The following is a 21773-nucleotide window of genomic DNA, read 5'->3' on the forward strand; positions in this document are numbered from 1 at the left end:
ACTGTAGTGTATATGAGTAATGAAGCTGATCAGAAATCACTGTGGTAAAGTGCGACAGTGTGTGCATTTGTGGTTCTTCCCACTGAAGCGGTCCGCCTGCTAAAAAGCTTGAATCCAGTTCAAGGTGAGGATATGCTTGCTTACCTTGTAAAGTTGCATAATAAAATGATGTCAGCTGTCCATAAAAGACCAACCATATGTTAAAAGACTCAGTTCTCTTGGTGAAATTCTAAGCTTAAGACAGAAAATATATATTGCTATATTTAGTATTTTTTCCAATGATGTATAATTAATTAAATAAATAAATGAATGTGATAGATTTCCATTTGTGGGTGTGAGATAAGCATAAGTTTTATTTGGCTGCTGTTGTCTCGCTCTCAAGACAAATTAAGACCTGCAATTTCACTTGATACGCGTAATACTGTGCTACTGATGTACGTGTCAGAGGACATTAATGGACATCCCATGCAGTGCTGCAAGATTTCTTTATCATTTAATGTACTAATCCTTACGTAGTGCCTTAGTCTTATTTGTAATCTGGAGATCCTGTTCCATATTCTGTTTCTAATTATGTTATTGGAGTGTATATCGACTATATGAGTGGATTTAAAGTATATGCAGTCTTATGTCTAATTTCTAACCGTAATAAGCACATTAAAATTAACTGTGGAGACTATGAATTGATTTTCTCATTTCAAACATTTCATCTGAATGGCTCTTTAGAGTGAAATTTTTTCTTTGGTTTTACATTGATACAATATTCATAGTGGTGCTATCCCTGTACATGAGATGTTTTACAATACATTGATATGAAAGTGTAAAAGTTGTGTTTTCCAAGATAGAATGTTTTCCTGATATGTTGGGAATGCTGAGTGGTGTTAAATATACAATGAGAAAACAATAATGACTCGAATGGATTGTGAAAGGTATATAGTTGTGCTTTACCTTTCATTTAAGGTGACTGTGTGCACCTTCCTGATTGCTATGAAAAGTGTTTTTTTTTTGGCCTAAACCTTGTAAAATATAAAAGTCTATTTTGTAACTAGGTGACTTATTAATTATGCTATATAGGAAAAAAGGCTTATCATGTATGTATATCATTTATCACTATGTTAGTACAAGCTTTTGTTAGTGAAATACCGGAATATTTTAATATTCTGTTTTTTAGTGTGTTATGATGTTTTAATTGTACACTGATCATTTCAAGAAGCGACTAAAAATGCACAATGGATACTGGTTTATTCTGGGGCTGTAAATATGAATCACTCTGATTTCCATCACCTCAGTACATGAGCATTTTAAACAATGCCGGTGAAAGGGGCGGGTGCCTCTGGACTGCCAGTTTCACTCCAGTTTCACACGGGACTGGGAACCTGGATGACCTTGCATGCTGGAGCAAATGTATTTGAAGCGGTTCACCCAGCGAGGGAGAGGAGACTTAGGAGAAGTTTAGTCCGCCGTGAAAACGCAACTTTCTTGTACAGACACGAGCTCAGAAACAGGTTCTCCCTGGAAGATTACACTTGAACTTGATGTAAGATTTATTATACATATGACTTAAAGAAATATGGAGAATTGTTGTCCTACGCAGTCACCACCTGCGATATAGTCAGGATAGATCAACTATAGAAAATCTCCTAGTCAAAATATCCTGTGCGCAGCCGGGAGTGGCGAGAGGCGGGAGTCTAAAACATTATACATTATTTTATTTAATCTTTTTAACAAAGTACACAGATAAACTAAAGTGCCAGATGTTTAGAAATACTTCCCTAACGGCGGTTCTATTGGCTCCACCCCTCGTTCCTCCTGTTTCCTAGCGCTGTATTATGCAACCCTCCTGGGTAACTACATCAAACAGTCAGCGCACCAGCCTGAAACCTGGTGTGGAGCTACTCGCTTATTTACATGGTTACAGTTTCCAGGGTGCAAGGAAAAAACGGTAAAACTTTACATTTTTTATGATTACTACTCTTGTGTGACAAAGCCGATTAATATTATTGATCTCACTAACTATTATAACGTTATATACCTATAAAATGAACGTTCACCGAGTACCTCTAGACTACTACGCATGAAGAGCCCGAGAGTAGCACGCCGTAGGCGGAAAGGACGTGGTGGGAGGGCATTAGAACAGGTTTGGCCAATAGAGGGCGGCGATCATTGTGATGGACGGCTCTCGGGGCCCAATCACGCTCTTCTTTATTGAAAGGGACCTCTTATCCGGTGCTATAAAACCTGCCACGAGTTGGCTTTGTGAGGGAGAGTCCATCTTGAAGAACAATCTCCGTCTCCGATTGTTTGAGCAGTAAGAGGCGGCGGGGGGGTGTTTTTCTGCTTTTTAGTTGGTTTCGGTTTGCGTTGTTGAACTGGCGTAGGACTTGAAAAATAATTTTGCAGCGGCTCGATCAATATTTTCTCTTTTAGTCGCTGGCGGGCCTATTTTTAAGTCGCATTAACGAAAGCTACAGCTAGCGCGGCCTGTTATGTAAGAAGCGGTACTGGGAAGTAGTTGCATTGTTAAAGCGGGAGCGAGGGGGAAGAAAGGCTTGAATCTGGAGTCGGCCTTCGTTTATTTTTAGCCCTCCTCGTCAGGGATTTCTTAATGTTTCGTAATTTTGTAGATTTTGTACGAAGTGGCGGGGCGCCGAGGTCCGTGTGAGCAGTAGTTTGAGGTGTGTACGAGGGGGGTACGCGGCGGTATTGTCCGGGTTGTGTAAGGCTCCGAAGCGCGCCCAGCTGCGCTCTCCGGAGGAAGTGGCCGCTCACAGCCGCGCAAACACACACACACACACACACCGTCTCTCACCGTCCCCGTTGTGCTGCTCGTCTCCACTAGATAACGACCAGGATCACACCACCATGTCCGACACCGAGCAGCAGTTCATGGAGACCTCCGAGAACGGCCATGAGGGCGAGGAGGACCTGAACGGGGCCGAGCCGGCGGAGCAGGCGGCCGCCGCCGCCGAGTCCACGGCGGAGGGCGATTCCCAGAACGGCGCGTCGGAAGGCGGCCAGATCAACGCCAGCAAGAGCGAGGAGGACGCAGGGTGAGAGATTGCTGGGATTTCCTCGAATGGGACCTGAAATGACGGGGTCGTGCCGCGGAGCGGTGCCTAAAGGTTACGGGGGAAGAGCGCCTTTGTTCTTGCGCTCTTTGTTGGCGCCATGTGCTGTTGGATGGGGGGATGGGCCGGCTGCTGGAATTAATGCCGAGAGCTGTTGCGCCTCTTTGCGCGATAGCCGCCTTTTCGATGTTAAAATGAGGTGCCGGCTTATTTTTTTTTTTTACGCGCAAAGGGTACAGCCAGGCGGTTTTCAGGCTGTGGCCTGCTCATCTGAACGCTAGCGTCGGTGAGGGTAATAGGAAATGCTATTAACTGCCGGCCTCGTTTTTACTCGCGTGTTCCTAGATTGAATTGACATGGATCTGTGTGCTGCATGTGGGAGCCCCTGGATCTTATCCCCCTCCCTGTTTTTTTTTAGGAAAATGTTTGTAGGTGGACTCAGTTGGGACACCAGCAAAAAAGACCTTAAGGACTACTTCTCCAAGTTCGGCGAAGTAACAGACTGCACTATCAAAATGGATCCCAACACGGGGAGATCTAGAGGGTTTGGGTTCATCCTCTTCAAAGAGGCAGCAAGCGTGGAAAAAGTGAGTCTTCTTACTGCTGCGTGTTGGTTAACGCTGTAAGCATGGGGAAATGGGATAACATGGGCAGGAGTTTAATTTCGAATGCGTTCCTTAAAGCCTGTGTGCGATCTCTCCTCAGGTTCTGGAGCAGAAGGAACACCGGTTAGACGGGCGACAGATCGACCCAAAGAAAGCCATGGCCATGAAGAAGGAGCCCGTGAAGAAGATCTTTGTTGGTGGTCTGAACCCAGAGACGACGGAGGAAAAGATCAGGGAATACTTTGGAACCTTTGGAGAGGTTTGTAATGTCTTGGTTTGGGGGGGGGGGGGGCGGACATTGAAGACCATGGCGGGTTTTTCCTTGACTGGCTTCTGGGTTTGTGCCGTTTCATGCCAACGCCCTGCGTCTTTCGCTGCAGATTGAATCCATTGAGCTTCCAATGGACCCAAAGACCAACAAAAGGAGAGGTTTTGTCTTCATAACATTCAAGGAAGAGTCCCCCGTCAAAAAAGTTCTTGAAAAGAAGTACCATAATGTCAGCGGAAGCAAGGTAACAAACGGAAAAGATGACCTTGTATGTATATTTTCATTTTTCTTTGCTTTTATGGGGCTGGGGCTGGGGATCGTTTCTAAAGCTTTCTTGTTTAAGCATGCTTAGGATCTGAGTAATTGTGCCAGGCATTCTGGTTTAATAAGTGATTCTATGCTTTAAAAATTGTGGATTTAGTTTTCTTGATTAATCTTAATGCTTTTTGAATTGTCAAAGCAAGTCTTAAGTGTAGCAGTTGAGATCCATTGTGTGGGCTAACTGTTTTCTGTTTATTTGTCTTTTTTTGTGGGTTACAGTGTGAAATCAAAATAGCCCAACCAAAGGAGGTGTATCAGCAGCAACAGTTTGGGGGCCGCGGGGGTGGCTATGGAGGGAGAGGCCGGGGGAACCGTGGTGGTAAGTACAAATCTGCAAGTCCTCCTTTTCAGAACTCCCTTTCGGCAAATCTTACTTCAGATCGGCATTCCTTATGGTGCACTCTGTGACAGGTTTTTGGCTTGCCTTTCTAGGTCAAAACCAGAACTGGAACCAGGGCTACAATAACTATTGGAATCAGGGCTATGGCAACCAGGGCTATGGTTATGGTGGACAGCAGGGATATGGTGGCTATGGAGGCTATGGCAACTATGATTACACCGGATACTATGGCTATGGGCAGGGGGGCTATGATTACAGTAAGTATTAGTCAGTGAGCCCTGCATTTCAAGTTGTTTCAGGTTGTCTTTGCACAACAGCACTCAGCCCCTTTCTCTTTCGTTCTCCAGACCAGGGCAATACAAGCTATGGGAAAACTCCAAGACGTGGAGGCCACCAGAGTAGCTACAAGCCATACTGATCACATGTAGTGCAGGTATGCATTATAGCACGATGTTTGGTGGTGTGACGATGGAGTGATGGGCTGTAAATGTGCAAGCTTGGCACTCTATAAGAGTGTTATCTGTCAATCTGGATCATGTAATCTGTTGGGGGATTTTGTGGACTGGATTTTTTCCCCCCAAATAAAATTATGCTGCTAATCAGATAAATTGGCAAAACACCAGTCCAGTTATCGGTGGGGGGGGGAGTGCTGATATGTGCCACACGGTCTCCAAGCACACTTGAGTGCTCAGTGGTATATTAAAAGATGCATCTCTATCAACACTACTTGATCAATAAGGGTTGAGAAGGTGGTTGTGGGGCAGAGCTTGTGGGTTGGGGGGTGGGAGAGCTCAGTTTTCAGAAGCCTGAGATTTATGCCTTGAATAGTCACTAGATCATTAGCTCATTGTAACGCAAGAAAATAACTGCTGTTCTTTCTCTTGAGCCAGTACTTTGCATGAGGGCAGTTTTGCAATGTGTCCTCTCCCTTTTTCCTTTTTAAGGACTAAAATAATTCAAGATCCGGAGTCCCCTTCGTGCTGCTGCAGAAAGTATGGGGCCTGACTTTCCTTTGGAGTTGGCTGGTTTAAAGACTCATGCTCCATTTGTACAGAACAAGTGAGGAATTGGGGGAAGCAAATGTCACTTTTCCACTTTTTATTTTATATTGTTTTGTGTCCATACACATTTCCAGAGATGGAAGTGTTATTTTTACTGTACTTTTTGGTACCTTTTTTGAATCTATTGTATTGTATGGTTGTATTTTACATGTCTACTGGATTTACCACAATGCGATCAAAGCTATCAGAGCTTTTGAAATAAACAGTTTTGAGTAATTTTGGTGTTTCTAAATTTACTTTTACTGTTTAAATTGTGCTGAGTGTCTTGATGCAAGTTGCATGGCTACTGACCTGGGGGAGGGGTGGGTAGGATTTCTAAAAGGGATTAAGGAACGATTTCATTGTAAGCTTGTGTAGTGAATGTGTAGCAGTTGGCTAGTAGATAAGGACAACCAGCATTTATAAACCTTTTGGGCTTTTAAGGAGTTTTACCAAGTTGTCTGCAATTAAGTGGCTTTGATAGTGTAAATTATACAACCATTCATCCTGGAGCTTGCTGATTATGTAAGAGGGTACTCCCTTTACCCCCCACTGGAAACTCATTCCTCTAGTGTCTTGGGCAAATTGTTAGAAATAAACTTTGGTTTATATTATTTGTGTGGATCCTTTTTTTTTAATGCTTAATGCTTGTTGTGGTTACTGTTAAAACTTGCTATCTTGGTTGTATTTGTAATGCTAGTGTCCTGTGTCCTAGTGTGGTCTGTGGGTCAGTGTAAGTTCCTGCTCCCTGTTGGAACACTGCAGTATGGGTTTGGTTAAGCAGGCTGAACATCCTTGGTGAGAAGTTTGCTGCATGAAAGCACTAACTGTTACATGTAGGAAAACCTTTGAATATGTGGGGGACTTTCTCCTCCTTCCTTTTGGTTAAATGTGTGGGGAATGTATGGATTAAAACCACAGCTTTGCATTTTACTTTATAGCACCTCTTCAGGAAGTAGTTCATTTACAAAGACCTAGTGAAATGTGCTCCATTTGTACAGTCCTGTGGGTGTGGAATCCGTGTTTTAGAGGAAGTTGACATGCATTTACTTCTGTATGCTGCCACATGGATCCTGGCACAGAAATACTTCTCTAAAGGTTAGAAATCTGAGTCTTGTTAAATGGGGGTGGGATTTATTTGTGTTGGGGTTGGGTGAGGGGGGTGAACCGCATTTTGAGGAGCGGAGTTTTGAAAACCGCTGTTCTGCAAACTCTCCACCTACCGTGTATGAAGTAGAATCTAGCTTGGCACTTGATACATTCAGTATTCCTTCTCGTGGAAGATTGCATAGTGTAAAGAGGGGCAACCTGAATGTGGCCTCGCTAAACTCTCTTGATCTGCCATTTCTCACATCTAATTCCATGGGCAACTACTTGAAGTGCTGTGATTTTTCTATTTAAAATTCAGGGACTTTAATAACCCTCTATGCCTCGAACTGCAGCTGACTTGACTTCCCTTAGCCTTCTCCCTGAAAGACTATTTTTAACCATGTCTTGAAAGTTTTATATGAATTTTTTTTTTTTTCCCCATTCTTACTACTTGGTATATGGACTATATTTGACTGAAGTCTTAAGAAATTTGCTTAATTCCCAATGTAGCCATTATCTGAATTTCTTTGTTGACAACCTGCTAATGTTAAGCTTTGTAGTTTTAATTTTAACTGATGGAATAAAGTGAATTAAGCAAATGCACCAGTGAATTTGTCCAACATGATCATTAATGGAGTGTGCAGTTATTGCATCATATTGTACCTCAACGTCTTAAATCCAAGGACTTTATTTCTAAGGGACAATTATAAACATACCTGAACCTTGCAAAATTATAGATGCAATATTGCTGTTCTCCAGTCCCGGGCTTCAGGGTGTTCAGCAATATTTTCAGACCGTTTTCATTGAAACTCCCACAACACACACCTCACATGATTGACTTTCAGACCAGCAGGCTCCAAGAATCAGGATCTTGTTTATTACAATAAACTGCTCATTATGACCAACAGTATTTTGCTTAAGGGAAGAATAAAATGATCTTCAGTCACCAATGGAAACTCAACTTTTGGTTTCGTTTGAGCTAATCCATGTTCAAAGTCCATTAAAATGTGCAGTGTGGGGGGGGGGGGGGGGTCTGGCATAAAACCTGGGGCGAAAAAAAAGAAAATCTAATACTACTTCATACACAACTCATTTGATTCAAGATAATACTATAGTAAAAGTAGCCTGACTTTTATTCAAGGGCTGTAGATTTTCATATTTAAAATTTAATGTAAAAATACTTAAGCAATATTGGTCCTATACAGGCAAATGTTTTTCAGGCAATCACAACTAACTAAATTTTCATGTTGACCAGGTGTGTGTTTCTAGGCACTGTAAATTGATTCATTTATATGGAAAATGAACAGAATACATACAGTAAGTACATTTCATGGCACTGCAGCTGTCCAGCGTTGAAGCGGGGTAGCAAACTTGGGTTTGTAACCAATACGGAAATAAAACTACCATACCTAATGAGGAACAGCTAAGAGTAAACTAACCTTATGAGATCAAACGCTAACATTAACACATACAAACCTGAAGTGTCTGGGCTTGTCGCCAAATTCTTAAGCATGGGAATTTTCTTTCAGATCTGAAAAAAATGGAAATTTATAGAAATGCATGAAGTATATTGCATGAACAACAGCTTTAAAACCGAACTGCTGTCTGTTCCACTGCAACTTAATTTTCCAGTTCAGGCCCAGCCTTGTGAGATGGCCTTTCTTGTGTAACTGGTCTCAGGCTATCTCAAGCTGGAGGACCCGAGCACAGCCCACAGTGGTTGAAAGGAACCCATTTCATACGCAAAGCTGTCTTGGCTGGGGGGGGGTACATTGCTAACAGCTCTTAAGGGTCTTTTTTTGTAATTTTTATATTTCTTTTGGGGATCTTATCAAGTGCTGTAACATCCTGGTCAGGTAGTTACTTCATTCTTTCACAGAGGCTTTTCCAAACCAAAACATACAATGTTAGCTTTCCATTTTCTCTACAGAATATACATCTCCAAAGCTAGAAATTGTTTAGACCAGATCCCGTTTGTGTGGTACTGAACTCCCAGGGAGCTTCCCTGTACTGGTTTGGGGCGGCCGCGCAGCCGTGCCACCTTACCTGAAAGTATCTGGTCTATTTTGTCCGCCACCAGCTTGGCGTCGTCCATGCTGAAGCACATGGGGGGCTTGAACTTGAGCACGTTTTCCCCAGGCCCGTCGCTGCTCATGAAGATGTATTCTTCCTTCAACCTGGAATTGCACTTGGATCAGTCTGGGAACTTGAGCAACTCGAGAACAGAAAGCTACAAAGTCCGCTCAGTACAAACTGGTAAGCATAGACGGTCAATACAGACAGATGAGGGCTTTCCTTCTTTGTGGGAAAACTTGACGCGTTGCAAAACGAGCCTAGCAGGTACCACCACCTGGCACGAGCCCTGTAATAAAGTACTCGTGTTGCATAAAGCGAGTCAGGCGTCGGGGCACTGTAACACACTCGGTCTCGCTTAGTTCCTGCGCTCTTCTGTGCATGATCTCACGCCTTTTCACTGAAAACTCACACTGGAGTTATAACATTATATTGTAGTTAATTACTGAACATTAGAGTGTAGGGTTAAGAACTGTACACTACAGTATCAATTCGTTCAAATGCAATTCTACAATGTTTACTGTATTTTTTAGTGTATGCTATGTTTGGTGTTTAATTATTCTAATTATAGGGTTGAGTAAAATGCGTCGATGGATATCATGAATGGCAACTTGGTTGAACGCAGAAGAAAGGGTTACTTCTGACTTCTGTAGAAGTGGATTAGATAAAGAGGTTTCGGCTTTCAGTCTGCACACCTTCCCTTCCTCTCACCTCTTCAGTATGAAATCTGCTTCCTCCTTGGCTGGGGTCCTCAGGTTTCGATCTTTAACCAGGTCAATTCCCACAAACAGGCCAACCCCCCTGTAACAGAGCGGGTACTCATCACTCATTGCTGTGTAGGGCATACTTGCGCTGTCCTGAAAACTTTCACCTCAGTTTTCAAGACTGGAGGGAACCCCTAAGCAGCAGAGAATGAAACAACAGCTCTTACCAGATAAGCACTAATCTTAAATGCCCATAGGATTAAGAGCTGCGGTTACAATAACCAGTATGAGTTTTACCTTCCTTTAACTATAGCACAGCAGCAGCCCAATTTAACACAGAACATACTTGACACCGTACTGCTGGTTCCAGATGAAGACTGCTGCTGGCTCTCTTTGTCACAGGTACTTTCTTACAGGGTATGCTTGCTGCTTACGTACAGTATGTTTTTAAGGAGTTGAGCTCCATAATGGGAGACTTTCGGTTGTATGTGACTGATGTGCTTTTGGAGGAGACAGGTGGGACTCTTGTCACTGAGCTCCCAGCTGCTCTGCATAGTTATGATTCCTGAGTTACTATCCATCTGCATGCATGATATCTTGTGTTGACCCATCTAATAGCAGCCAAAAAATGATTTTGAAAGGACTTCTGGAGGGTAGCTTTGAATCCTACTTTTAAGTAGGCATTAGTCTGGCCAGATTATATTTCATGGAAAAAAAAAGGACAGAATGGTCAGATTGTTGTCATTTCCCACAAAGTCAGAGCATATTTAATTTGTTCCCTTTTTTCTTAAGTGTCCCATTTTTTCTCATTTGTATGCCTTTTCGTTGTCCTGAAAAACTACCGATATATTGAAGATCGCAATGTGGGTTTCTGTAACAGACCATACAAACACCAACATGCCACCTGAACGGGCTGTTCAAAGGCAGAGCAAAATGGGCGTCTCTCTTACAGGAAAAAAACACGACGGTTCAGGGGATTTAACGAGAATGCCATACAGCCCCACTGCGACGCCTACATACCGAACGTCTCCGATTATCGGGTGTTTGCGTTTGAGATCGTTCATCAGTTTCATGAAGTATTCTCCCACCCGTGTGGCATTCCCACGCAGGTCCTCCTTCTCCATGACATCCAAGACCGCCAGGCCGATCGCGCAGGAGACTGGGTTCCCACCGAACTGGAAACGGAATAGGAGCACGCGCTGAACAGCAGCTCAGAAACAGGCACCCCCGAATTTCCCAACCACAGCTCGACTGTGTGGAAGACTACTCAGCAGAACGTGATGTTCGTTCTACACTCCTGCCGGGCATTTCAGAACGGAGTAGCGCCCATCTGGACAAAGCGGACCACACAGCATCACAGAGTCCTCTCACAGGCGTTTCTGCTAATCGATTCCACCCCTTTGGGATGAACGACTGTATCTGCATTCTGGAAATTGAGGGTCTCTGATCATGTTCTGGAGAACCCCGATCAGACAGGTTATTTACAACGAGTAACCATTGAATCTGTTGTAAAAGACTCAATAAATCAGCTGATTTGAGATCATCTGGAATAACATTCTGACAAATACTCTTCATTTCTCAGTGACCCTGATGCCCTAGTTACTTGCTTGATATACCTGTCATTTAGAAGTGTTCCCAAGCTAGAGAAGCAGGGCATCTGGGGGTGCACTCCGGGATCAAAACACGGGCTCCTGGGGCCTCGCCTAACAGTGGTTGCAAACAAGGGGGGGACATCTAACTACCTACCATCTCCACCTCCCAACCCCTCGGTAGCTGAAACGGAAGCCATCGTACTGGCTTTTACGACCTGAAGATGAAGACGGGAAACTGCCTGCACAGGACCCTCCTCGGGCACCCTCAGGAGTGCCTTCACCCAGCGCGCAGGATGGGTGCCAGGTGTGCCCTACTCACGGTGTTGAAGTACTCCACCCCGTTGGCGGTGAAGGCGTCTGCGATCTCCTGGGTGGTCACCACGCAGGACAGAGGGTGCCCGTTGCCGATGGGCTTGCCCATGGTGACGATATCGGGGACGAAGTCTTCTCCCTGGAGCTGGAAGCCCCAGAAGTGTCTCCCCACCCGGCCGAAGCCAACCTGGACCTCGTCGGCCACGAAGACGGCTCCAGCGGCCCTAACGTACCTGGAAGCACAAGGACGCGTCAGCCCCTCAGACCAGTGCTTCACAACACTGTGTGGGCCCACTCTCGGCAGGTAACAGGGTCAAAGGTCGTGCGATTTGATTCTGGGGTTCCTCAGAACCCTGACAGGGTTGAGTCTGGCTACAGATACAAAACTCTAAACGATCTTTGCTTAATTGGTTGTAAGATGCAACAGAGGGAGAGCAGAACAGAAGACTGGAAGCATGGTGGAGAGGAGACGAATAATTTAAAAATACAGTAAGACAGAGTAGATCCACAAATGATTCAGTTTTTAACTTTAACTACTGTGGGAAAAATCTCGAGCTGCAAACAAGCATGCCAATATGTGGTGAATACTATCAGATGTGTGAAGATATAATCAATAAAAAACTCACAGGGATCTAGGGCTGGAGATTCCTGTAATAATCTTTAATGTGTGAGAAAGCCTCTGTGGTCCACAGTAGAACTGTTTAAATAGCACCTGCCCCTCTGGGGTTCCAGCGGTGTCTTAATTATTGAATTTCAATAAAATGTTAACTACATTAATATTAAAAAATATGGATAAGATCTTTGTAAGTTTATCTTTGTGTCATTAAAGTGATGTGACTCTAACTTCTTGCTTACAGCTGTATAAATCATTGTTAATAAGTAAACTGCTTAACTCAAAAGTTAAGAGCAAAGGGACATTTTATTGAGCAGACATGACAAAGGTAAGGCCATTATGCTGCTGGACACTTTTCAGCACCAGAGCTGATTAACAGGGGGTCTCTGCCTTACGTGACAGGCTAGCGCACAAGATAGTGGTCGTTCTGTTCTTGCAGGAAAGCTGCTGTTGCACGTATCGTCTCATCACGATGAGCGCGCAGGAAGGGCAGCAAGACAGTTCCTAGAAATGATCAGTGTAGCGTCGTGTGGACAGGTGGCCATCCATCCCTACACGTGGAGTGAAACTGCACACTCCTGCAGAGATCTTCACACTTGGACGGAACGGATCGTTTTGCATATCTGCGCTGTACCTGCTAACATTCATTAAGGAGGTCGACACAAAGCCTTGATTCATCCCTAGAGGGAATTTGGCTCCGCCGCTGCTACCTCACAGCACCTGCTCCTGTTGGGTCAAATCACTACAGAGAGCCCTGCATCCTGCTCACTGCTGACCTGGTTAATTGGATCTGGTGTTTCTGATGCACTAGAACTGGCAGCGTGAAAACAATCCCAAAGATCGAGCACGTCAGTCTTGGCCAGTTGTTGTACCCGTGGTCTTCCAGATCACGGCACCTCATTGATTCGCTGAGCTGTAACAGCTGGCCAGCATGAGCAGGCCAGACAGAGAGAGACAGTGCACAGCACTGGCACCAAGGCATTGCTCCCCTGATAGGCAGGGCACGCTGGCACCTTTCTGCATTTCCCTTTCTTCATGTTCACTGGGTCTGACATGGAGCAGTTTAAATAATCTAATCAACCATCTTACTATGCTTATGCAACAGTCACAAATCTGATCAGTCATGGATCAACTGACGTAACAAAAGACACCAAAACATTTAATCAATTACCAAAATTCATGCACTCTATTCTTCGAACCTATGTGTCTAAAGCTGACCGGATCCTATTAATCCTCAGTACATATAGTCACGTTTATATAACATAATATAAAAATAGAGATATTGCTGCTCTGCGATCTGGCCAGAGAATATCAGGCAGATACTCTCCATGGCTTAAAGTAATTTCCAGCACAGACAAGCTAACAGGACAGAAGCTCCTGAAAAGAGCAGACAAGCGAGGAATTTGTCGACGAATTTGGAACAAAAGCGGAGCTGCGTGGAAGTGCGTTTAAACGTGATAACAGGATGTGCTGCTATGTGCAAAGGGTGGCGGGAGCGTGGAACAAGCCCCTCAGACATGGTACTGGAGTTGATACCCTTGGCTTTTTTTGAAAAATGACTTGCCAGGATCCCAAGACCAATGATCTACTAACTACCAAACAGGTCAGATGGGTGATATGGCCTCTGTATGTAACCTTTCTCATGCTGCTGGACATAATTTACATTTATCATACCACAGATGAGCTACGTACATTCCTTAACAGTACTTGAGGGCAATCAACAGACAGCAAGAGACGGGAATATCCGGTTTATCTTGAAAGGTTTACTCTCCCTCCAGCTCTGGGCTGCAACAGAGACATCTTTATGTCCAGAGAAATATTAAAGAATCACCGTGACATGAGATCGAGTTGCGTTGCGGTAGTGCAAAAGCGATACGTACTCCGCCACCTTTTGAAAGTAGCCAGGTGGCAAAACGATCTGCCCTCCGACACTCGGGAGCGACTCGGCGAAAAAGGCAGCAATCTGCGCGAGAACAAACAATCACAGAAGTAAAGGACCCTGCAGGCTCTTCTGGTGAACTGCGCGGTCTCTACTGGGCGCACTTTGAGCAACGGCTGCAGCTCAGCTTCACTCTTCGACCTGCAGTTACAGTCCAGAAACACGACCCTGACAGTGTGAGCACAGGAAACAAGACATGCCATTCAAGCCCTAGAATTAGATGGAAATATTCGGATTTTTTTTCTTTCTTTTAACCACGGAGCTTTGCTTGATCCTGAGCCGAAGGAGAGATTTATCCGGAGGTTTTCACTCCAGCTCAGCTCTTGGTAAGCTTCAGGTCATGACCCAGTAAATCAGGGGAGAGTTTAACTCCACTCTTCAAGGGCTCCTGGCCAGCGTGGTTTATACACTAGCCTCTTTAAATCTCCAGCTTCTTAAGAACAAGGAGAGGCTTTAAAATGTCAACCGACCACGGGTTCACTCAGCCAGTTAAGGGCTCAGGGGAGGACCTGGGCACTCCTGCTTCACAGGAGTAGAGACACATAGACACAGGCCCTCTAGGATCACAACTGGACACCCGTGGATTATACAGTAGACAGGACGTCTGTCACGATAGGCACGAGAAAAAAAAACAGAATATCCATATCTAATTCTAGAGAAAATACAGCACATGTCGCTTTGTGTAGCTTTATCTAAGGCTGTGGTTCCCAGTCCTGGTCCTGTGTCTCCTGTGTCCTCTGTCTTACTGCATCCCAGCCCACCTGCACTACCTCATTGACCCAAGAAGCTGCTTCGCTTGAACACTTGCATTTTGTTTCTAGTCACAAGCTCAGGGTTTTATTTCACGTACAAAATCCAACAGTTGAAGCTCCAACTTGATTCAGAGTTGGAAATAGTTCAAATGAATCTTATTAAGTCCATGAAGGGTCTGATTGTGTAGCTGAGGGCTGGTCTGGAACAAGAACGTGCAGGACTGGGACCGTTTAACCACGGAAAAAATAAATCCTTTCGTCCCTAGAGGAAAACAACACCCACGTGCTGTTCAGAGCCAATAATAGGCTCTTACTTTCAAGTACCACCTGAAAGGTGCCATGTGTCAAATGAGTCTGACTCAAAGCAAGGCAGGAACAGCATCAGCAACAGAATGCCTGGCCTCTATTCAAATTGTTAGAATAGTCAGAAGCAAATATAATAATAAACATCATGACAGTAGTAGTTTAACAACTCATCCGTAGGACAACAAAACCACAATAAAAACCAGAGCCATGCATCATTACTGCCACCAATGCAAAAGCAACCTCACAGCTGTTGGAGCTGTAGACACAGTCTGAAGCGAGCAATTGAGGGGCGATCACCTCTTACCTTCCGGCCTTTCTTATGTGCTTCATCTATCACACACTTCACCTCGTCGGCGTAGGCCCGTGCCGCGTCCTCGTGCTCCTTCCTGTACAGCCCTCTGTAGGTATCGGGCAGCGGGGCCTGCGAGACGGGTGGAGAGCTGACTTTCAGGAAAACGCACTTCTCGAACCGGCTTCTTATCGCCACAGTGCAGCTGGAAAAACTTTCAACTAAATCATCCTCCTTTAGAAATTGACCGGATGTTCCTCTATTCTAGCGAGGTTGATCTTAAGTGACTGATCTTGCTTCCTGCCACAGGCTTGGCTCCCCATTACACTTGCTAAAGAAGCCTTTCTTTTCCCGGGGCCAGTGCTTAGACATCGCCAGCTGCCATATCACCCTGCAGCTCCCTGCTGGCAGCCCACTTCAGCTCAGCAGGTGTGAGCCTGGTCAGTACCTGGATGGGAGACTCCTGGGAAAGCTAAGGCTGCTGCTAGAAGAGGTGTTAGTGAGACCAGTAGGGGGTGCTCACCCTCTGGTCTGTGTGGGTCCTAATGCCCCAGTGAAATGGGACACTATACTGTAAAAAGGCGCTGTCCTTTGGATGACATCTCTTGAAAAGAGTAGGGGTGTAACCCTGGTGTCCCGGCCAAATTTCCCCCTAGCCTTAACCCATCATGGCCTCCTTATAAACCCCATCTCTGAACTGGCTTCATCACTCTACTCTCCTCCCCACACACCAGTGTACTGGAGCACTAATAATAACTATTATCATTAATTGACATAGTACATATCCTACCTAGACACAGTGTGTACTATGATCAGAGTAGTGTACACAGGTTTTTATCTCCTGGTAATTTCAGTAGCTAACTGGAAAGATGCAAAGAAGACAGCTCGTACTCCAGAATAGAATAATATTATTAATATGAGAAGAAGAAGTACAATTCCCTGCGTACCACATGAACCCACTCCTTCTGTCCTCCCAGTTTCCGGAACTTGTAGGGACTGATGTCGATCAGAGAAGTCAGATGTCCGTGGTAAGCGCTTTGAAAAATCATGAAGTACACGATATGGATTAACAGCATTAAAAAAAAAAGTTACAGTACCTGCTCAAATGTCTTCACCGAGACATTATAAGACATAAATCATTTAGGTGAGATAAAGCAGTTTTTTCCACTATTATAGATACCCATTGCTCACAGTGACTTCATTAAGTTTTCTTAACAGTACACAGTGTGCATGTTTCCGATCCCATTTCATTTGTAACATATGTGTATTGGTGCACTTTTCTGGCCAGGACAGATCAACAAAGAAAACAAGTCAGGTCTGCCGGTTTTCCAAATTCTAAAAACTGTGGATCCCGCCGCACTGTAACCAAAGACACAGGTCGCAGAGGACCCGCAGGTCTCGGGCGAAGTTCTTACTTCATCTCTCAAACAGTCAACGCACAACAAAACTCTGTGTGCCGTGAAGTGACAACAGGGGTATAAGCGCAGGCCACCGGTTATTTCCGAACGGCATGAAAACACGGCAGTACACCGATGTGACACAAAAAATAACATCGTAATGACCGCATGCTTTAGAGATTCCTTGTGTGCCCAATGTTTAAAGACGGATTTTTAGATCTTCACAGAGCTGTTATGCCGGGCCTGACAAGGTGTTGAGACGGACTCGGCGAAAATGAGAGTCAACGAGCGAAGATATGCAGCAATCGAGAGAATTTGTTCGAGGACAGCGCTGAGGCGGACAAACAGAGCTGAGACTGAGGAAACAGCTGAGGCAGTAGCTGCGCAGCTGAAGCAGGCAGAGCAGAGGCTGAGGGCTGAGGTGAGGAAGAGATGACTAATGGCAATGACGACTGAGGAACTGGAAACTGAGGATTAAGAAACACTGAGAAATACTTCTGAGAACCTGAAACTGAGACAAACTCAAAGCAGGGTTAGTGACTCAATGTCTGAGCCCTGAGGAATGGCTTAAATACTGTGCGAGGTTCCCTGATTGGCCTGATAGGCCCGGCCTGATCTCGTTGAGGATAGCCCCAATGAGTCTCCAGTGTGTGTGGAACTGGAACAGATTTTGCACAACTGTTGTTGTTTAGCACATTGCCTGTTGTCTCTGTCTTACTTTTCTTATACAATTGTATTGTTGTTGTTGTTGTTTTTCTTGTACTGCTTACCAGCTGAGAGCCAGCTAAATAGCATTTCGTTATACCATACACCTGTGTGTGAGGATAATGACAATAAACTTGAACTTGAATGCTGCAACTGAGCTCCAGGCGGACAACAGCAGAAGACGGGAAACCTACTGATCCAGTACCAGGACGTCCTCATGCTGGCTATACTGCCGAGCCAGGCGCAGGGCTAAGTCATTGGCTTCAGAGCTGCGGGAAGAGAGAGAGGAAGACATTTTACAGCGCCTGGAACAGCACATTAACAGCCCCGCGCCAGTCACAGACGTCCGGGTTCACTTAACCTGAGATCCCTCCACACGCCGCGTTTTGAAAAGAGCTCACGGTGCATTCTGAGAAGACTGCCCCACGTGGTGCGGGACGAAACACGAAGGTAAAACCCGATCGGTTTTAGAATGCAAACATCATTTAAAAAAACAAACAAATGAATTGTAGATATCTGGCTCTGGCTGTGGGTCATTGACCTGGTCTCCTGACCTGGGTTTTTTAGAGACTTTTAAAACCGGCATCTGCTGTTGTACGTGACACCACAGAAACAGCTGAAAGGCGGGGCAACAGAATCAAGAACAGCCATGGGACCATCAGGAGAATGTGGACTCGCAAACCCCATTCATGGTAAGAAAATGGCTGGACTGGGACTATACAAACCCCTGTAACACTGTGGCACTGTGGGAAAAACCCCTTGTGTGCGTCTCCTCCAGTGTTCTCTGGAAGCAGCCGTTTTTGTTACAATTAAACTCATCTCAAACCTCCGCTGGACTGCACTGCGACTGCTTGCATCCCCAGAGCTTGTAGGAGCTGCCGGGAAGGGGAGCAAGAAAGCTCTCCGACTTTATCCAGGATGTGCTTAAAGTGAGCGGGCATTACCCCGTGATGCAGCTTGGTCTCAGAGGTGTCTGCTGCACACCTTCATGACTGTCAGAGGAGCGTCACAAGCACAGCTTCCCCGCTAGGGGGCAGGCTTCTGTATATCTGACAGGGCTGTCTGACAAACAGGAGGGGGTCTGATGTCTTAGGATTTTTGTTCCAATCTGAGAGGTCATTTCGACAATCACTTTCTTAGACACATGCAGTCGTTTTCTCATGGTCCTTAACAATTACTGGAAAAACACTGGCTTCACTGAACGATACTGAAAGAATCACCGCGGTCCACGAAATGATCAGACCAGCCACGTAACCGAGAAGACAGGCTGGGCAAAACCCAGAAGGAAATGAGTCCCGTGTTTTCGGGAAAGTACGTTTCCTTTTTTTTACACAGGGAGTTTGGAAAGGTTGGCCCCATCGGTAGACCGGTACCCCGCCACAGTCACACTGAACAAACACCGAAGCGAGCCTCTTACCCACAGTTCAATCACCCCTCCGGTCTGCCGCCGCCTGTCTTACCCAGAGTTGACGAAGTAGAAGACTTGGAGCTTTTCCGGCAGCGTCTCCGAAAGTCTCGCCGCGTACTGGACCAGGTTGTCGTGGAGGAACCGGGTGTTCGTGTTCTGCAGCTGCATCTGCGCGGCCGCTGCCTGCGCCACTGCGGGGTGGCAGTGCCCCACTGCGAGAGAGCCAGGGACAGCGCGGTCAGAGTCCGCCCGGACCCCCAAGCCACCCCCTCTGGGGCGCCGGAGCCGGTCAGACGTTTACGACAAAAAAAATAAAAATAATGTCCAGCTGTCAACAGACTCAACTATTACAAACTCCGTGAAAGAAAAAAACCCAACCAACGAAAGGATATATAAACCTCTTCTTAATCTGAATTACTTTTTAAATCTTCTTAAATACATCATGTATTGTCACACACAGATTTGTTAAGTGCCTTGGGGCACCCTTGTCGTGAAAGGGGCTATATACAAATAAATTGAATTGAATTCTTAATTTGTTATTGCAATATTAAGCATATTTTTAATAATAATAATAATAATAATAATAATAGCTTACACTTATATAGCGCTTTTCTGGACACTCCACTCAAAGCGCTTCACAGGTAAGGGGGACTCCCCTCCACCAGTGTGCAGCCCCACCTGGATGATGCGACGGCAGCCATAGTGCGCCAGAACGCTCACCACACATCAGCTATCAGTGGGGAGGAGAGCAGAGTAATGAGGCCGTTTCATAGAGGGGGACTATTAGTTGGCCATGATTGGTAAGGGCCATTTGGGAAATGGGAAATTTGGCCGGGACGCCAGGGTTACACCCTTACTCTTTTCGAGAAACACCCTGGGATTTTTAATGACCACAGAGAGTCAGGACCACGGTTTTACGTCTCATCCGAAGGCCTGCGCCTGTTTACAGTATAGTGTCCCTGTCACTCTACTGGGGCATTAGGACCCACATGGACTGCAGGGTGAGCGCCCCCTGCTGGCCCCACTAACACCACTTTCAGCAGCAAACTTAGCTTTCCCAGGAGTCTCCTATCCAGGTACTGACCAGGCTCACACCTGCTGAGCTTCAGTGGGTTGCCAGTTGTAAGTTGCAGGGTGATATGGCTGCTGTTTTCGTGACAGTCAGCACTACTGTTAGTGACTTTTGTAAGAGGATGGCAACTAAGCAACCCAAGCAATCATGCAAAATTCTGCACATACACAAATGATTGCAAATCATTTGAAAAATGATCATCTGTGCTGTGCTTAGATATCTGTTTTATAGAGGCATGGGATTGGCAGGATATTACATTAACAATTTCCAGCATAATCCCTTGGTTTCCTGCGTGGATGTGCACGTTTAGGGTGTTTTTATGTATAAACAGCTGTGACTTGGACTGCCAGGGTTACCGGCTGAGGCAGAATGACATCAGCGCTGGACTCTCCTGGATGCTCAGTTTAAATAAATCGGCACGCTCGCTGGGATAACCATTTATGTTAGTGGACATTTCAGCTACTGAAAATAAATGTTTTAACTAGCATTCTCAACGGTGACATGCAGCATTTCTGCAATTGGAAGCACCATTTGAAAATGTTTCAAAGATTCCTAATACTTTAATTTGATTAATCATCAAATAAAGGGTTTTTAAAGGCAGAATTCCACACTAGTTCTCAATACTATTTCATGCAGTTACGGCTAGATGCTTTCGACGGTCCACCTGAACAGTGGTTTCACCGCTGCCTTACCGTGATGGACATTACTGATACAGTCCAGGTAGCGCCTTCCCTTCTCATCGTATAAGTACTGTCCCTGGGCTTTCACGATCTTCACCGGCTCCTCGGAGAAGAACAGCCGGCAGGACGAGCTGGGAGGAAGTGACAGTGAGTCCGCTCTGCAGACTGAACACTTTTACAAGAGCACAACCTACACCCTGACCAGTACTACATCATCTGAGGAACAAGTAATAGGTTTATTCCATGCTGAAAAAAAAGAAGAAAGAAAACCATTTCGGCCGTGGAGCCTTCTTCAGGTGTGACATTCTGAGGGATTTTTAACTTGTTTTTTTTCTCAGGGAGGGCGTTACTTAAAAGCACGCGCTGTGCATCGCCGTCGTTCAGATATGAACTTTTATAGAAGAGCATTTTCCAACCTTTGGAATTAACGTCGGAGTCCGGGAATATTTCGCTCAGGCTAATACTAGCATGAAAGACAGATAGATGGACAGCCTCTTCATGCACTCACCCAATCAACTTCTTGCGCATCGCTAATGTGTCTTCTTTGCTGTAGAGCGCCATGGTCAACACTTTTGCGAGACTTTTTGTTTCTACAAACTCCTGGAACATCAATCACTACTGCTGCCCGTCAAACCTCTCCGCGTATGACGTTAAGCTGAGACCTGCCACGGACTGCAAACTTCTTCCCGGCTACGTCACAGTCATGCGCAGTACCTAGGAAGACGCCCCACCGAGCCTGGTCACATGACAGCCTCCCAGCGTTCACCTGGTAACTGCCAGTTTATGCGACGTCACGCAGACAAAGGGCCTATGTCCAATTTTCTAAACCTTCAGCTGTCTATTTCTTTATCTGTTTCAATATTCTGTCTCCTTTCTTGTATTTTGTATTGCCAAATATTTTTTGCTTTTCAACCTTTAAAACTCTTATTTTAAATAGACTAAATTTGAATAGAAAAGGTCTATTCAAAGTTTCTGTAGCGCATTAATCAGTCCAAAAATACTTCCTATCCGTCCTTTGAAAAGTCCAAAGTTTCTTTACAAGCTTTACTAAGCTGGAGACTTCGTGAAGTGCCAAAACAGCACTCTGTCGCTAAAATAACCAACACTATTCACTGATAATACACTCGTAACGTTAAGTAAACTATTTTAGTTACGAGGCATGAATTCATTCGGAGATGTAGATTCTAGTAAAAGTAGCAAATA

General features: G+C 45.1%; 2 protein-coding genes and 1 long non-coding RNA gene across 9 annotated transcripts; 2 read left to right on the forward strand and 1 right to left on the reverse strand.

Moving 5' to 3' along the window:
• Positions 1-104: 104 nt before the first annotated feature.
• On the forward strand, positions 105-6253 carry hnrnpaba (heterogeneous nuclear ribonucleoprotein A/Ba). 6 transcript variants are annotated; one of them, XM_088604265.1, is made up of 9 exons: positions 105-124; positions 2837-3047; positions 3484-3652; positions 3771-3929; positions 4051-4206; positions 4479-4578; positions 4692-4856; positions 4947-5032; positions 5544-6253. In XM_088604265.1, the coding sequence occupies exons 2-8, from the start codon at positions 2860-2862 to the stop codon at positions 5015-5017; spliced, it is 1008 nt and encodes a 335-aa protein (XP_088460391.1). In that variant the 5' UTR covers positions 105-124; positions 2837-2859; the 3' UTR covers positions 5018-5032; positions 5544-6253. The 6 variants fall into 6 exon arrangements, with proteins under 6 accessions (XP_088460391.1, XP_088460392.1, XP_088460388.1 ...); XM_088604262.1 differs by lacking the exon at positions 105-124 and adding an exon at positions 1796-1939; XM_088604263.1 differs by lacking the exon at positions 105-124 and adding an exon at positions 1796-1939 and having other exon boundaries at positions 4051-4182.
• Positions 6254-7583: 1330 nt separating this feature from the next.
• On the reverse strand, positions 7584-21277 carry LOC148650452 (5-phosphohydroxy-L-lysine phospho-lyase-like). Of its 2 annotated transcripts, XM_088604259.1 has the most exons (13): positions 21079-21277; positions 20583-20701; positions 18871-19030; positions 17605-17679; positions 16256-16343; positions 15324-15440; positions 13903-13985; positions 11417-11642; positions 10526-10680; positions 9513-9602; positions 8775-8905; positions 8205-8259; positions 7584-7773 (listed from the first exon to the last, which is right to left on the reverse strand). In XM_088604259.1, the coding sequence occupies exons 1-12, from the start codon at positions 21177-21179 to the stop codon at positions 8234-8236; spliced, it is 1371 nt and encodes a 456-aa protein (XP_088460385.1). In that variant the 5' UTR covers positions 21180-21277; the 3' UTR covers positions 7584-7773; positions 8205-8233. The 2 variants fall into 2 exon arrangements, with proteins under 2 accessions (XP_088460385.1, XP_088460387.1); XM_088604261.1 differs by lacking the exons at positions 20583-20701; positions 21079-21277 and adding an exon at positions 19414-19547.
• On the forward strand, positions 8865-11058 carry LOC148650453 (uncharacterized). Its single transcript, XR_015926135.1, has 2 exons — positions 8865-8984; positions 9373-11058. It is a non-coding gene; the product is annotated as an uncharacterized LOC148650453 (long non-coding RNA).
• Positions 21278-21773: the final 496 nt, after the last annotated feature.

The sequence above is a fragment of the Lepisosteus platostomus genome, chromosome 13 (genome assembly GCF_059453375.1).
Source record: "Lepisosteus platostomus isolate fLepPlt1 chromosome 13, fLepPlt1.hap1, whole genome shotgun sequence".
NCBI classification, from domain to species: domain Eukaryota; kingdom Metazoa; phylum Chordata; class Actinopteri; order Semionotiformes; family Lepisosteidae; genus Lepisosteus; species Lepisosteus platostomus.

Coding starts and splice junctions, on each gene's coding strand:
- hnrnpaba (XM_088604262.1), top strand. CDS start 1,906: ATGGTTACAGTTTCCAGGGTGCAAGGAAAAAACG. Junction 3,048..3,483: donor AAGAGCGAGGAGGACGCAGG/GTGAGAGATTGC, acceptor GTTTTTTTTTAG/GAAAATGTTTGTAGGTGGAC. Junction 4,207..4,478: donor CAAACGGAAAAGATGACCTT/GTATGTATATTT, acceptor TGTGGGTTACAG/TGTGAAATCAAAATAGCCCA.
- LOC148650452 (XM_088604259.1), bottom strand. CDS start 21,179: ATGTTCCAGGAGTTTGTAGAAACAAAAAGTCTCGCAAAAGTGTTGACC. Junction 19,031..20,582: donor TATCAGTAATGTCCATCACG/GTAAGGCAGCGG, acceptor GCTCTCTCGCAG/TGGGGCACTGCCACCCCGCA. Junction 15,441..16,255: donor AGAAGGAGTGGGTTCATGTG/GTACGCAGGGAA, acceptor CCCGTCTCGCAG/GCCCCGCTGCCCGATACCTA.